This window comes from Microtus pennsylvanicus, chromosome 21 (genome assembly GCF_037038515.1).
Source record: "Microtus pennsylvanicus isolate mMicPen1 chromosome 21, mMicPen1.hap1, whole genome shotgun sequence".
Taxonomy (NCBI): Eukaryota; Metazoa; Chordata; class Mammalia; order Rodentia; family Cricetidae; genus Microtus; species Microtus pennsylvanicus.
The window spans coordinates 18115303-18132485 of NC_134599.1; the positions used below are offsets into that span (position 1 = coordinate 18115303).

The 17183-nt window shown below is 49.1% G+C and overlaps 1 protein-coding gene across 2 annotated transcripts in view; it reads left to right on the forward strand.

Moving 5' to 3' along the window:
- Window positions 1-17183, forward strand: part of Dpysl5 (dihydropyrimidinase like 5) — an 81978-nt gene that overhangs the window by 18218 nt on the left and 46577 nt on the right. For both annotated transcript variants that reach the window (XM_075955353.1, XM_075955354.1), the window contains exon 2: window positions 12294-12558. In XM_075955353.1, coding sequence (XP_075811468.1) covers window positions 12298-12558 — 261 coding nt within the window. In that variant the 5' untranslated portion in view covers window positions 12294-12297. The remainder of the gene's footprint in view (window positions 1-12293; window positions 12559-17183) is intronic.

The following is a 17183-nucleotide window of genomic DNA, read 5'->3' on the forward strand; positions in this document are numbered from 1 at the left end:
AATCTTAGTCAAGTTTATTAGTACCTCTATGTCTTCTTCCAGTCTGCTTGATATATTTTTTTAATGTAAAGTGTAAATCTAATTATGACACTTATTTGCTCAAGACACTGGCAAACCTTCCTGCTGCTCTGAGTCTCAACCACACTCTCGGGGCAGGTGTCAGGCCTTGGAGGATGTGGGCCCTGCCCTTTAGATTCCCACACATGACATGCACCAGTTGTCAAATGCACAGAACAAATGGCTCCTGGGACTCCTATCCGAAATTCCCTCGCTTGGCCTCTCCCATGCCCCGGGGAGCTAAACCACCACCACGTTTCTGAGAGGGGTCCCCCGCTCCAGTTAGAGCGAAGTCTGTACCCCCCTTTCAGTGCTGACGTAGCTCATCTGACTTCCATCACGTGTTGGAAATGTCTGACTGTGCATCTCCTCCTACTAGAACCTCTGACTCATCGATTGTTAATGCTCTCTGTCTCCTTGTACAGTGTTATCATACGGTAGGCAGTGACCTTGTTTGTTTTGTTTTTTTTTTGTCCCGTGCCTGCCTGTCCGTCCGTCCATCCATCGTCCGTCCATCCGGGTGTGAGCCGATGGCGTCTGGCACGAGGGAAGGGCAGAGTGGCGTCTATGAGGCTGCTTGCTTACATCTCACACATCAGGAAGCAGGGAGCTCAGCCCTTAAGCAGGTGACTGTCACCTTCAAGGCTCACCTCACAGTGACCTAGTCCTCCAGCCAAGTTCCCCCTCCTAAAGGTTCCACAATCTCCCAGAAACAGTTTCACCAGCCAGGGACCAAGTATTCAAACACATGGGGCAGAGGAGGGTGTCCTGATCAAACCGTGATGCCCTGTCTCCGTAATCTGATTGCGATTTAGCAGGCTTCATGTCAGAGCAGTAGAGAGAGCCCCACAGCGATCGGAGCGATGTCCTAGCTCAGGTAAGCAGTAAGGGTCAGGCATGAGCACAGTGGGGCACATGAGAAGCATCTGCTTAGTAGACAGAAATGAGCTTAAGGTACTTGAGTGCCGTGCTGGCTTTGAGGTGTCTCCTGGGTGCCTCCTAACCATTCCGTGTGAGAGAGGATCAATGTGCTAGCCCACGAGCACCATCCGGACCTTGATTAGTACATAATTGTTTAGAATTACTCCAGCTCTCACCCCTCTGCACAGAGCGCATGACCTTGCCTGGTCCTTACTACCCACATCTGCTGAGGCCAGCTGCGAGGCGGGCTCCCTGAAGTACCCTGTGCTAAGAGGCGTGCTCGGGGCCGGTTTTCTGTTCTCAGCCACCTCCTCGCCAGTATGGGTCAGTTGCCATCTCCTGACTGAACTAAGAGATTTCAAGAAAGAAAGTAACCATCTGCTTTTTTAGAAATGGTATTTATTTATTTATTTATTTTCTTAGACAAATTAATTTATTTAATTTTCTGACTATGTATAGCTTAGATGTCCCCTCCATTCTTTCCCTAAAAATATTGGGTTCCTTCCTAGCTCTGTTCCTTCCTTTTCTATTCTGAGGGCCACCCAATTAACTCACCCTGGCACCTGGCACCCACAGGCCCGACTGCCAGAGACATGGTTTTCCTGCCTCCAGGCAGCTGGAGCCAGCTGAAGCTCCTGAGACCTGCTTCCTGTCACATTTTTATCCATGGCCAGACAGCGGTTGTCATTCTAGCTACCGCTGACCCGCTATGAGCTGTGTGTCTCTCAAGAGCCGTTGCTGCTGGCTCTGCCCTCGTAGACTTCACCCTGCGTCTCGATGCAGCTTCCTCATCCTGGTTCCACTTTTAAGGTCCCAAGACTACAAACGTACTGGCCACCCCAGCTTCTTCAAAAGAAACGAGAGGATGCCTGCCGTGGTCCTCTCCCTAGCCCTTGGTCCACCCCTGGCCCACAGAACGCTCAAGCCTTCTTGACCATTTCTGTTGGCTCTTCTTTTGATCAACCCTAGACGCGTGCAAGGCACCATCACGCTGGCTTATCCGTCCTTCAACCAGTGTTTGGTGAACCCCTTCATTTCTCAGAAGGATGAAGTGAATTCATCCAGGCCCAGCTGTCAAGAGCTTGCTTCCTAGGAATTCACCAGCCTTCGTCAGCCACAGCAAGAGTCACGGAGGTTACCTCAGAGGGCTCTTGTCAGACTTACTGAGGCTGGCATGCAAAGGCGCTCAAGAGTTATGCTGTACTGATCGCGATGATGTCACTTGACAGCCACAGTGGAATGCTCAGTGGGCTGAACTCAAATCCGAGGCTCCTGGTGCTACCTCACGTTGAACCCACAGCTCTTCCTCCTCGCACACCCTCCAAAGCCTTCATGTCTTCACTCCCTCCCTGTTTGTGTCCCGCTAAGACAGGGCCCCATCCTTAGTTTGTTTCATTTTTAATTTTAAATGCTTAATGGATTATATATACAAATTCATTTAGCAATTTAAGGATTAATTTGAAGCCAGTGTCTGTGCCTTTCATACCTATGGGTAACACGCTCTTGAGCCCACCACCACAGTCCCGGTGGACAGAGCCTCAGGGGCCATTGTGCCCTTCCTTGATTTTTCGTCCCACCTCACCACCATAAGCCTAGTCTCTCAAATTCACTTTTGCCTAGCGCAATCATTATGTTAATGAAATCGCATGTGCTTGTGTGTTCATGTCTGCCCGGTCCCCTCTAACACTGTTGACAAGTATTACATGTGGCAGTGGTTAGTTCATACTAATGTTCAGTCTAAATGAGAAAAAAATGCAGTTTTTATTCATGTTCCAATCTAAATTTAGATTTTTATTAGGTAGTCCAGAGGCTTGTGGTATTTTGTAGTTAGGTAAATTTGGGGTTTGGGGCTTTTTGTTTGTTTTGCTTTTTTTTTTTGTAAGCATTGATGTTTTGCCTGCATGTATGTCTGTGTGAGGGTGCCAGATCCCCTGGAACTGGAGTTACAGATGTGAGCTGCCACATGGGTGCTGGGAATTGAACCTGGGTCCTCTGGAAGAGCAGTCAGTGCTCTTAACCACTGAGCCATCTTTTTGTCCCTGGCGTTTTTGTCGAATTATTGCTATTGTTGTTTCCTGCTTGTGACTATCACACTCAGAGCTTAAATCTCAACCTGAGAGGAATCCTTTGCCTGTCCCCTTCTGGCTTCGGACATTTGGCCCTCCACGCCATGATTGGATTCTGGAAGTCTTGGAACTGCAGCTGCTTCCTTCAAAGGGTGCTGGTGAAATTCTTTCTAGGGTCTGCAGACAGCTGGCTGGGGCCCTGGAGAGTTCAGCAGAGCTGAAGAATCTGCCCAGGTCAGGGAGGGGACTGACTGCTGGTCCCTGGTGTTGTGCTCTCTGGCTAAAGCCTCAGCCAGGGGTCTAGAGTCCTTTCCTCTGTCAGCCCTTCTCTAGGGCCTGGGGACCAAGACTGTGAACGTGGGATTTCATTATGCTTATAGCTCTTCAGAGTACTTGACCTCTAGAATTTAGAAAGAGCCAGTATCTGCCCACGTGTTCAGGGCAGTATCCAGGGATATATAAGATGCCCATGGAAATTGACACCCAGTGAGGTTGACCTGTCCCAATCTATCCCAACCCACCCCCAATACATATGCCTGCATGTACACACACACACACACACACACACGCACACGCACGAACTTTAGCTTCTGACAGCTGCCGCTTTCTCTCCCATGCCTTCCAGCTAACCTTGCTGAACAAGTGTTCTGTGGTCCGCTTCTTCCCACCCTCTCACAGCTAATCCTTGGGAATGTGGCTGCTGTCCTCTGGGCATTGCGGCTGGCTCATTAGGACCGGCCACGCTGATCCAGGCCAATCCAGATGAACCGCAGGGATTAAAACCTCTTACTTGATTTTAGCCTGTTGAGGACTAAGCACCCTTGGATTTGCCTTCCTGAAGTGACTTGTTCCTTTATCTCCTCCCTGGCCTGGGTGGAGGAAGGGGGCAGCTGTTCTTGGGTGGGGTTTGTAGCAGCTCCTTTGCCTTGAGTTAGTTTTAACTTGAGTTAGTTTTTAAACTAAAAAAAAAAAAAAAAAAAAAAAAAAAAAGCTGGTCCGGCCATCGCATGGGCATCCTAGCAGTAGGGTTCTCTTCCTTCAGAGCCTCTTAGGGTGCTGGGTCTAATTCCCATCACCTTGGGCTCCTCCTACTTTCTTTGTGCTACAGTGACCCAGGAGGGGAAGTACTGCAGATATAGATGCTTTGTGGTCCCCAGTTCCCAACAGCCTGTGCCAGCCCTCCCCGTAAGTGACGCACACCATCTATAGGCCTGATTCTGCCCAGCCTCCAGGTTAAAGAAAGAGGTCTGGAGGACATTAAACAGGTTCTTTAGTAGCCAGTCTGGACTATAAATATGTTTGTGGGTACAAAAGACCCAGGATGATGTCACATGTTGGATGTAAAATTTGTTACAACTTCTTTCTAGTTGCTGTGTCCAGATAGCCCTTGTCTGTCTATCTGGTCTTTCTTCGTGTCCAGATCCCTGGCATCCACATCCCCAACTGGTCTTTGGAGGTCCCAGACAAGATAAAGAGGTGCGGCCCTTTGATTGGTCCTCCTAGTTCCTCTCCCCATGGTGAGCTTCTACTTGCGGAACCCCTCAAAACATTTTCCATGAGCCTCACAACTGACCCATATCAGGCCTTTTACTCAAGCCAGCTCTGCTGGACAGACACACTGGCCTGGGGCTCCTGGAAAAGTCCGATTATCTGAGACAATTGACAGGGTAATCAAATTTGTTTCAGACAAACTGTGTCCCTACTGCCTGTGGAACATTCCAGAAGGGTCTAGTGGGTATCTGGAGAATAAGAAAATGAGCTCTCATTAACATGGAACGGGTTTGTAGATTCCTGCTTATTTGAAAAAGGAAGGAAAGAAAAGAGGACCAGGGTTGGTGAAGAACGGAGTAACGGAGTTCTAGGGCAGGTGGAGTTTGTGGAACATCAGGGAAAAGACATAGGAGTGGAGACAGCTGTGGCCTTCCTCCTCCTTCCTCTTCTTCCTCCTCCTTCTTCTTCCTCCTCCTTCTCTTCCTCCTTCCTCTGTCCCTCCTACTCCTCCTCTTCCTCCCTCCCCCTCCTCCTGCTGTGGTCACCTAGTTGTCACTGACACTAAGGAGCACTTACCTCTGAAAGGACTTGGCTGATGACAGTGCTGAACTTACAGCTCCTCCTGTCATTACCTGTATGCCTTACTTGTCTGTCATACTTTAATTATTTTACATGGTTATAGCTTAATACTGGAGATTGAATCCAAGGCCTCCCACATGTTAAATGCATGTTCTACCACTGAGCTATACCCCCAACTCCATAAATACCATTTAAAATTACTCCATTGTTGATTAAAATTATTAAGAATTATAAAAAATTTACTGTTTTATAGTTAAGTACTATTTTGTGCTTTCTAAATTTAGAAATCAATTTACTTAAAAATGGGGCTGGAGAGATGGTTCACTTGTTAGGAGCTCTGGCTGCTCTTCCAAAGGACCCAGGTTCAGATCCCAGCATCCACAGGTCCGATCACAACCATCTGTAACTCCAGTTCCAGGGTACCTGGTGCCTTGTTCTAGTGTTCATAGGCCCCAGTCGTGCCCATAATGCATAGACACCCACACATGTAAAATAATTTAACATTTTTAATTTATTAACTTAAACCCAGCATTCCCACTTGCCCCAAAGTTACTCTGGTTTTCACGATCTGTTGAAGCTTTGATTTGTTGTTATGGTTTCAACTCAAAAGAGAGATCATTTTCTGGATGGTTCCAGGGTGCTGTGTCAGCTCTCCCAGGACGCCCTTCTTCTTCTTCTTTGGTTTTTCAGTGTCAGGGTCTAGGTAAGCTCTACCACTGAGCCGCACCCCCCTCCCTCCCATCCTCACACCCTTTGGGCGTGGCTCTCCCAGGATGGCTCTCCCATAGAGAAAGCTGTTAAATGCCATCTCTGCTGCTTTCTTCTGTGCTGATTAGAGGGGAAATAGCTGCAGGTTTTCTGTTCGTGGTATTCTGGAACAGCTGCAAGTGCTGGCCTTTGATCCTGTGGCCAGTGGTAACATCTCAACGGCCGGCTCAAGCCTGCTCATGCAGGCTTCGAATTGCACCAGCTTCCCTCACCCCTGGATCGCCCCCAGCTAACAGTAGGTTAGCTTAAATGTCACAGGACCTTCTTGCCTTTCTGTCTTTTCTTCCTTCCTTCCTTCCTTCCTTCCTTCCTTCCTTCCTTCCTTCCTTCCTTCCTTCCTTCCTTCTTTTTCTTAATGTCTTAGAGGCATGTTATATGGCAAGCCACATTCACTCTCTCCCCACCCCCATCGACCCCCCCTTCTCTTTCTCCTCCCTTCGCAGAACAGAAGCAGACTTTATTAAGAATCATCACAGGAAAGTGGAGAAATCAAGTGAAAGAGACACACCCCAGAGTGGGCAGGGTTCCCAAGGGAGGAAAAAAAGTCCTCACACATTTTTGTGTGGAATCTCTCAAAAGAGGAAATGTGAGCCAAGCAGTGCCTGTTAAAAATAGGAATCTATCCCAAAGCTGCAGAGAAGCCGTGTCACCAAAATCCAAAAACCAAAAAAAGAAAAAAAGAATCCGTGTCTTAAAAACCAATGCCTTGTGCAGGAAGGAGCCCCGTTGCACCCATGTGCCCCTGCAGCCTCCAGCGGAACTGCTGCGGGGGGGGGGCGGTCTGGGGACAGCTGTGAGGGACAGACTGCAGGCTCCCTTTGTCTGGCGCCTCCCCACAGGCACGGGGAGCTGGAAAAGGTGATGACAGAAGCAGACAGTTCCAGAATGCAGACTTGGGGTCGACATTTCCTTGGCAGAACACTGCGGCTTTCTAGGAGTTCGGGGTGTGTGCAGTTCACGGCTGCTGCCTTAACCCTGACTGTCTCTGTCAGCGCGAAGCGCCCAGGGCGGGTTCTGCATCAGGAACGCCCACCTGCGGTTTCCAAGAGATGGGAGGGGCTTCTGTTCAGCAAGACTGTTGCTGGATAGCGGTAATTGTTGCCATTTTGATCCCGAAGAGGCTGGCTCTGAAGGCCCTCTCTTCCTGCTCAGGGTTGCCTTCGGCCCAGAACGCCTGGATCCCAGCATGACCTGTCCCCTTAGCAGCACTAACCCGGGTCTGACTGAGGAAATGCAGAAGCCAGGCTACAGAATCAGGAAATCTGGGGATGCAAGCTGTGTGCTTTAGATAAAGCTTGGCACATCAAGAGATGCACCAGCTTGCCGTTGAAGGCCTCACTGCTTCTGAATAAATTTTAGAATTTTTCAGATGCCTCAGTTTGCAGAGGAATACTACCCTGTCCCTCCTGGAGAGTCCTTTGTTGAGAAAGGCCTGGAGACTAGAGGCAGAGTCACACCAAACCAATGACAGGAGTAGTTCTGGAATGCCATGCGTTATTCTAACGGCTTTAACTATCTGGCATTTTTATCAGTTCTGCCTGAGACAGACATGTGTTCTGAATTCTTTTGCCTGCATAGATAAATAACCATCTGATTAAAATTTTTGTTGCTGTTAAATGTATGGCCAGACACATCTAAATGAGGTGCCAATTATTTCAAGGCCCACTTGTCCCTTAGTGGTGATTTAACTATAATGCTCATTTCTGTCCGGTGTGATGTTTAGTCTATTCACACTGTCAGACGAAAATGCATGGAACTGGTGATTTGACAGTTCTGAAGCCTGGAGTGCTGAGGTCAAGGTATCCACTGATTTGGTTTTTGATGAGAGCTCCGTTCCTGGCTTTTGAGGTGGGGAGTGCATTTATGTTGTATCCTCATGGGAAAGAGAGTGAGAACGGGATATCACACTCCTGTTTCTTCTAGTAAACATACTAATTCCATCTTAAGGGTTTCACCTTTAACCTCATTACCCCCCAGGGCTCCACCTCTGAGTGCCATCCCTAGCCCCGGGGATCCAGGTTTCAAGCTTAGGAAGGAGACATGGCATGCACTCTATAGTGTGTAACGAACCTGTCAGCCAGATACGGGCTCTGTCTGTGCCGTTGCGGTGTGATTGGGGAATAAACGGGGTGATCTGGTAAAAATCAATCCTAACATTCCATACAGTTCCTGTGTTTTGATCGGAACCTTCTGTCTACAGTGCTGCCTGGATCAGCTGGCTGCACCAGAGCAGAGGGACAGATTAGCCAGGGGCATTAATGGCACTAAAGAGCTATATTACAATTGCCTTCAAACCTTTGGGGGACTCTCCAAAGAAGACCAGCGGATCACGCCGACTGTGTTCTGTCCCAAACCCTTCCACGGGCAGCCGGCTGGCAGAGCTGTGGAGAGACGCCAGGAACACGCTCCTTTTGTTTAGTTAAAGAGCTGAGCAGGGCAAGCTGTAGGAACAGGTGCTAATGAGGTTACGGGGGAGGTGAGAAGCCTAATGAATGTCAACAGCCAACAGCAGGGGAAGTAGACGGGCTTGGCATCTTGGTGGCACAGACTGGAAAATGGAGAAACCTGTGGCAGAATACTGACGTCACAAGACTCTCCAGCCATCACTGAACAGCGGGTCTCACCCTTGCCAGCTCTGGTCTGGTAAGACTGCGAAGGAACCCAGTTTAAACCAGTATCTGTCAGTGTTTATCTCTTTACTTTTCCACTGTGAGGTGGGTACCTGTGTGTCCCTCACACAGTAGGCTTGATTTCCTCAGAGCTGGCCCTGGGTCTTTTCCACAATTGCGTCCAGAAAAATAAAAAAAAAGGAAGTTACAAATGATTACAGTGTTGCATTTAAAGACATAGCCTCCAGATGTTTGATCAGGGGATGTATTAAACAGCCTTGCCTTGGTATTATCTGAACAAGGCAGGGCAGGTTGGGGGTTTTCCAGGATAACCATCCACTATGCCTCCTGCAGCTAGAAGCCAAGTCAGGACTGGGCTCTGGGCACTGGGTCCCATCCCGCCTCAAGGCTAGGCTGTGGTTAATGCCTAAGTGGCTCCACTGGGCAGCTGTAGATCTGGGGGCTAGGTCATCCCGCTTCCATATTGGTAGCATGGCTTAAGACTGTGATTGTTTGTATTTGTATGCCAAGGATGCTGTAACGATGTCACAGAGTGGGCGGAGTAAACAATAAAAGCTTAATTAACTTGCTTCCAGTTCTGAGACTGGAAGTTTAATTTGGGGAGGGCCTGTCCTACTGGTGGGTGGCTACCTTCTCAATGGCTTCCCATCTTTATTTTTTAACATTCTTAGAAGAAAAAGAAAAAAAAGACCATCTGGTCTCTTCTCTTACAAGGGCACAAATCCCATCGGGTCAGGGTTCCTCATCCTATTTATAACCTCATCTAACTTTAAAGATTCATCTCCAGATAGGGCCATCTGCCCCGGGGATACGGCTTCGGCATATACACTGGAGGGTGGGGAGACATGGGAGGTGGGGAGATGAAATCCTGAGTAAATGCGTGTTGTTGACCCCAGGACAGCCAGGCTCACGGAAGTGGCAAGGCCTTCTGGTGGTGTGGGTACAGACCCCTGGTCTGGGTGGGCAGTAAGTGTCGGTCACAGCTCCCTCCTCCTGTGGCTAAGTAAAGAGTGAAGGAATTTCTCCTCAGTGGGTCGCCGTCCAGCCTGACTACCTAAGGCTGGCCCAGCCCTGTAGGAATGGTGTCTCCCAGACCAGGGCAAGTGTAGGATTGCCTGCTCTTCTCCAGGGGAACTGTCAGGGCTGCATTTGCTTTCATGGATTTCCAGCTGGGAAGTAGGGGGAAAACACTTGTTTAGATGGTGGCAGCCCAGAGAGAAGGGGAGGGAGCGCTGGAGCCCTGTGAACAGCATGGCTCCCGTGAGAAAGGGTGGCACATCTGAATCCCACCAGCTGGCCTGGATCAGCTTACTCACGCCCGGCTCTCTTTTGTGGGGAGGGGAGCAGGGGGGAGGCTTTCAAACATCAGTTGGACACATTGGTGCAAACCTTTAGTCTCTGGAGGCAGCAGTAAATGGATCTCTGAGAGTTCAAGGCCAGCCTGGTCTACAAGGAAGTTCCCATTCAGCCAGAGTTACATAGAGAGACCCTTTCTCAAAACAACAACAAAAGCCCAAACAAGCAAACATATGAATGTTCAGATTATAAAAGCAACACAAGTTTGCTATATGGCATTTGGAACTACTGGACCTATGACGAGTATCGTAGTCACCTGGGCTTCCAGCTCTGAGTTCCCACTACTAACTTCCCTTGCCAATCCTGATCTGAAGTACATCCCTGCCCTCCCCCCCACCCCACTGTGTGATCTTTAACAGGTCCCCACCCATTGCCTGTCCTTTCCAAACTCCTGTTTCCTCCTGTTCAGCTCAGGCCAACACTTCGTGCTGTGCTCGCTCTTCACAGCGCTGCACAGAGGTGTTGGGCTCATGATGTTATTGTACTGACAGTCACTGCTGCTGTTTCCATGGAAGACAGTGCTCCTGACTTCTGATTCCAGTGGCAGAGCTCAGAGCGGAATCCCCCTCCCCCCGTAAGGTTTCCTGCCCCACACTCATGCGCTGTGAGCACCGAGGCAAACCAGCATTGTCCTCTGAAACAGGAATATGCTTGGAAAGGCAAGGTTTATGTGCCTGCACCTCCTCCCCTCTGCCCTGCCCCCATCATTATCTTGTCATAAAAACTGGGCCTGCCCCTTCTTCATTACAGCTGGGCTTGATGTTGTAATGAGAAAGAAGGGAGGAAGGCAAAAGAAAGAATTTGGCCTGAGTAGTTTTCCCCATTACCTAAGAACCAACTCCGTTTCAGATTGTTATAAAGTTAAGACTCCACTTAACTGTGGGGCAAAAGAGTCCACGCAGTGTGTTTGGCCTCAGACAACAACAGGTTTCTCCCCATCTTCCCAGCTTCTCTTTCAACTCCCTTCCACAGCCTGTTTGCCAGTGCCTCCCACACTGGGGAGCAAGGCCCCTTCTCCCCCAGGGTCAGAATGATACCTTGCAGGGAATGTTCTAGGAGCACAGCTGTCACTCCCAATCACCTGTGGTGTGTCCCGGCACTCCCCTGGGCGACAGCTCCTGATTGCCACAGCTGTCCCCCAACATTTCATTCGCACCTGGTGGCTGGTCTTGGAGGGCGCTGGAAGTTCTCTTGGGGTTGTTTCCAGGCGTGCTGGCCTAGGCAGTTGGCAGAAACGCGAGATCTCTGCTCTAACCAACCGTACGCAGGGGAGCAAGCTGGACACTCCAGGCGGCTGATGAGTCTTCTTGCAAGAGATGTTTCTTCCCCAGATCCCAAGACCTGAACTTGCTCAGTCGCAGGCAAAATGAAGCGAGGAGGATGGGAGAGAAAAATCTGTAGCTTCCTTCACCACATTCACAGTACTTTGCTGTGTTACCATGATCTGGTGTCCAAGATTACCAGATGTTCCAGAAACTTCTGATACCGGCCTGCCGGTCATGCTTTAAGCCACATTGCTTACCCTGCGTGCTGTTAGTAGCTGAGGTCTTTCATCACTTAGTCACTGGTTCCGCATGTTGTCAGGGTGAGCTTCACTGGTCTGCATGACATACCTGGAAAGAGGGGCCCTTAACTGAGGGGTTGCCTCCGTCGGATTGGCACATGAGCATGTCTCTGGGACGTTTTCTGAATTGCCAGTTGTGTAGGAGGATCCAGTCCATCTTGTGTGGTGCTGCCCCTGGGCAAGTGGGTCTGGGCTGTATAAGGAGGGAGGCCGAGCCAGCCAGTTCGTGGTGCTCTTCCGTACCCTCTGCTTCAGCTCTTGCCTCCGGGTTCTTGCCTGGAGCTCTGGCCTTGGCTTCCCTTCATGGTGGACTGTAACCTGGAAGCTGAAATAAACCATTTCCTCCCCAAGTTGCTTTTTGGCCATAGTGTTTATCAGTTCCATGAGTTCCATGAGAGCCTACAACCCTCTTCTGACCTCCTTGGGCACCAGACACACACATGGTGCACATACATATATGTAGGGAAAATATTCATACGCATAAAAAAAGATTGTTTTTTAGAAAGAAAAGACAGTGAGCAACTCCTGAGGTGTAACACCCACGGTTGACCTCTGACCTCCACATGTGTTTACATCCATGCCTGTGTCCTTGTACACACCTAAAAGTGATGTTTCTGTGGTCCCCAGTCCCCCCAGCTTCTATATTAACACCATTGTGTCACGAGTCCCAATAAAAACCCACTATGAGAACAGGGAAAGGCTTGTGATCAGAACTTCCTACAGGACTAGTTCTTTTTTCAGGCTACCCATCTCTATTCCCTGGCTACGAAATTGAGCTCTGAGAGGAAGGTGTGGGCTTCGGTGATGACGAACTGTTACCAAACGCAGTGGCCCTAACCAGATTGCACTTACCTTCCCTAGGAACATGCTCGCCAACTCAGCCAGCGTGCGGATTCTCATCAAGGGGGGGAAGGTGGTGAACGATGACTGCACCCATGAGGCGGACGTCTACATCGAGAACGGCATCATCCAGCAGGTGGGCCGCGAGCTCATGATCCCCGGAGGGGCCAAGGTGATCGACGCCACCGGGAAGCTGGTGATCCCTGGAGGCATTGACACCAGCACCCACTTCCACCAGACCTTCATGAATGCCACGTGTGTGGATGACTTCTACCATGGGACCAAGGTAATGAATGCTCTTTGGTGTGCAAAGTGACTTGCTCTTTGTTGCTTTATCCTGTTTCTGGGACTGCTCCAGAGGAGACCCACGTGAACCAATACTTCCCAGTGCCGCTACAAGGGCTGGAGAGATCCCTCAGAGGTTAAGAGCACAGGCTGCTCTTCCAGAGGATCTGAGTTCAATTCCCAGCAACCGCTTATGGCTCACAGCCATCTATAATGTGATCTGGTGTCCTCTTCTGGCCTGCAGGCAGAACACATACACATAATAAATCTTCAAAAGAAAGAGTTTCTCTAAGGGTCGATGTGGCAGTTGGATTAGGGGTTTCAGCTAAATATCCTGGATCATTTAAAAGGAAGCATTTAGGTCTGTTTTGATAACTGAATCACAACAGGAGCTGACTTGACTTTGATATGTTACATCCTGTAACACAGACCTAGGAAAAAGATGAGGATCAGCTAGTGTTTGTTGCTGTGCATGTTGGTTTGGTAGATCTGTCTGTGCATGGTAAGCTAGACTAAGTTGCCAGTGTCTGTGGCAGATGGTAAACTCACCTCTAATTGTTACAAACAGCAGAAAGCAATCTTCTGGAATCCTCTTCTAGTCTGTTTGTTTTTGAGACAGGGTCTTAATATGTAACCCCTAGCCTGGAACTCAGTGTTTACCAGGCTGGTCTTGAACTCACAGAGATCTACCTGCCTCTGCCTCCCGAGTGCTGGGATTAAAGGGCACCACCATGCCCTGCTTCTTTTTGTTTTTAGAGACAGGTTCTCACTGTGTAGCTTAAGCTGGCCTCTAAATCAAGACAATCCTCCTGCCTCAGCCTCTCAAATTTATTATTCTTTGAGTCAGCTTGGACAGTAGTAGTGGGTTCTCTTTTCTTTATGAGTATCTCAGACACAGTTCGTCACCTGGAGAGCTAGAGATGAGCTACTGTTCCCAAAACAAACCACAGAAATCCAGACTTGTGAGACAGGTTAAGTCCAAATAAAACTGGGTTGTGCAAAAAAATAAAAATATAAAACAATCAAACCCACAAGAGGATGGAGCTCTGATTATTGCTGCTCTTCCTCATCTTCTTAATGAACTGTGTGTCATGTTCCAGCCTCTCCCTGGACACCAGATCATGGTCTGGTGGAGGACAGGGCCTGGCCACACTCCCCTGCTCCCCCAGGGCCTGTGCCGACTGAAACTAGTGCATGTGTCTGCAGATATTTGCCCAAGAATAAGTGAACATTGCTTATTGATATGGGTCTGTAGCGGGTGTCAGATTCACAATGAAGTTGTTTTAAAATCCAAAGTTGGATCAAATTCCTGGAACACAAGCCCCCTGCCATGGCAGCCATCCCGTGGAGGTCTGACCTGTGAGGACTCACCTCTAATGAGAGCTGCCTGAGCGAAAGGGATTCGGCAGTTTCTGTGTCCCACGCGGGCCTGCAGCCTCCCTGAATCCCCCAAGCTCAGGACTCTCCCTGTGAGATTCGTTTTCTAAGGGCTCAGGTGTTCTCGATGGTAAGCAGCGACTGACAGGTCCCCCAAGCCCACCCTGAGGATTCTGGGTGGGGCTTTAGGGACAGGAAGGACTGGGCTCTGGCAGACATCCCTATGGGCTTGTCTACCCAAGGCAGATGGCCTAGAGGTCTTCCTTCAGGTGAAGACATGCCCACTTTCGAACCCAGAGGCTGCAGAACAGATGCTTGGAGGACCACGTTGTGACACATCACAAGAGTCACAGCCCAGCCTTTGTGCTGAGGTAAGATGCTCCCTGGCTCTGAGGGGAAGAAAAGGAGGCAGACGCTCTGCCTTCTCTGAGAACTTTGTATATTCTGCTGGAGGTGTTTCACTGGTGAGATAGGAAACCTCATCCTTATAAACCTGGGATCCTTTCCCGGGTGCTGTGGGGGCACTTGGGACTTTTCTTAAAGTCAGTAACTGTATCTGGTCATCACCCTGAGCACTAAGGCCAGGCCTATTTTGTTTGTGGCTGTTTTCTTTCTTTTCAGTTTTTCAAGGCAGGTTTCTCTGTGTAGCTCTGGCTGTCCTGGAACTTTCTTTGTGGACGAGGCTGGCCTTGAACTCAGATCCATCTTCTTCCTCCTGAGTGCTGGGATTAAAGGGGTGCACCACCACCTCCTGGCTGTTTGTGTTTATTTTCATTGCCAATTTTATTTTATTTTATTTTATTTTATTTTGGTTTTTTCGAGACAGGGTCTCTCTGTGGCTTTGGAGCCTGTCCTGGAACTAGCTCTTGTAGACCAGGCTGGTCTCGAACTCACAGAGATCCGCCTGCCTCTGCCTCCCAAGTGCTGGGATTAAAGGCGTGTGCCACCATCGCCCGGCATTGCCAATTTTATTAAGGTACAGTGCACACACATAGGCGTGCTCTGGCACCCAGTGTCGTCACACCTGAACTTGCTCTTGTCACTGACTCTTTTTCCCTGCTCAGTCTCCATCAAGGGTAACCACTATCCTGACTTTAAATTCAACAGATTTTTTAATGTAACAGGTATGCACAAATCATATACTTTACTATGTAAAGTATACAAAGGGACACATCTGTAATCCCCGAATTTGAGACACTAATATGGGAGGATTTTTGCAAATTTGAGGCCATCCTGGACTGCACAGAATTGGGTCAGTCAGGGATACATAGAAAATGTCTCAAAATAATAAATAAATAAATAAAACCAAAGCAGCCGAGTCAGTGGTTTTTAGTATATCTTTAATAGATTGGTTTTGAGTATTTACCTAAGATTCTTTATGTAAATGAAATCCAGTAGTTCTTTCACTCAAATCTTACTGCAACTTGCTGCATGCCGTAGTCTGTTGAGTGTCCTGACTTTGTGGCATTCTTCATGCAACTTATCCGCAGTACTGACAGCGAACACCAGGTCCTACAGTATGGTTGCTATGGATGTGTCTGTGTACACAGTGCTGTGCATGTCCCTGGGAATGTAACTGCCAGGCCATGGTATATGTCACTGACATGCTCGGCACTTGTAGATTCTGTCCAGTAGCTTCCAAACTGGTTAGGCCAACTCCAGCCCTAGCAGGCAGTGTGGAAGGCACAGTGATTAACACCGACATTACTGATAACCACTCCAGTCAGTCTTGGAGCCCGTTCTGTAGGATGCTCAGGCCTTGAACCAAAGATTATAGTTGCGGGTTGCTGCCTCTGCTCTGGGGAGACCCTTGATCCTGAGCCGGATGCCACCCTGTCACTGTGCTTTCTACCGGCCTCGCAGAGGTCAAAGTGGCCTTCTCTGTCCTCTTTTCCACACTGACTATGGCCAGGGCCTCATTAGCCAGGAGTGACGAGTTTTCCCCTGAGAGCCTGCAGCTCTCTATAGATGATTAAAAGTTCTGTGCACGGCTGTCTGTGCCAGGTGGAAGGGAACCTTGATCTTTTCCAGGCTGCTTTTTCATTAGGACAGAAAATGCCAAAGAACATCCAAAGGCTCCTGTGGGATTAAAGGCCACTGTTCTGCAGGTGTGGGCTGATGCAGGCACCCCCACTCTGTGTAATGCATTGTTGGGAATTTAAATCGTAGACACCCCTTCCCCAAGCCATCTTAGTTCCTGGTGACAGGACATCTAAATGTATGTGTGTGTGTGTGTAGAGGTAAGAGAACAACTTTGTGTAATTGGTTCTATTAAATGGGTTCCAGGGATCAAATTTACGTTGCCAGGTTTGCATGCCAAACACCTTCCCCTGCTGACCCATCTCGCTGTCCTCTAAATAAAAGTTTTTTTACATTTATCTCCTAAACAAGCTTCTGTGCCCCAGCCTTCCTATTGCCCACCATTTAGGTAACAAAGGCCCTGACCTCCCCAGAAGTTCTTCCTCAAGTCTCCCGTGAAGAGACTTCTTCCATGCCTTCTCCTTCACTGACCCCCACATCTCCCTTCCAGCTGCCGCTCCTAATAGCAAACATTCTGATTCCCTGTCTCAACTAGTCCCTAGTGGAAGAACTACTTCCCTGTTGACTCTGACTGTCCGGGAGCCTGTGGGTTTAATGATGACAACTTGGTCTTCATGCAAAGGCTATACACTCTGGATAAATGGCCACCGATCTGCTTAGCTCACACCAGGAAAGATTGACTCTAAGGATGTGGGTGTATAATAGAATCACAGTCCGGAGGAAGAGCTCCTGTGTGATTGGCCCACAGAGCAGGAAGGATCAAGTTGCATCTCTTCCCTGACTGTCTGGCAGACCCTTGGGTCTTGAACCCTGCATTCCCCGTGCATGTCCTCCTCAGAGTTTGCATGCTTGATGTTTGGAGACCAGCCAACAGGCCTGGGAGAGAAAAGCAGTTGAAAGACTGACTTTGCCAGTAGCATCTGAGTCCACATTGTGCTGCGTCTGAGGGGAATTCTCCCTGGCACTGTAGCGAGCCAGCGGCTGGCTCTGCCTTGCTCCCCAGCTCCCAGACCCATCACTTGATCTTCTGTCCCAGGCACCACCTCCCCACACCACTCCAACCTACAAGCTTCCCCCTTCAGCAGGACCAACCACTTGCAGTAATCCAGATCCCATTCCTGAAGACTGTTTCCCACTGTGGGGAGGCAGATGTAGGGAAAGAAACATCCAATTGTATTGGCTAAGAGTAGGGTTGTCCTCTTTGTGAGT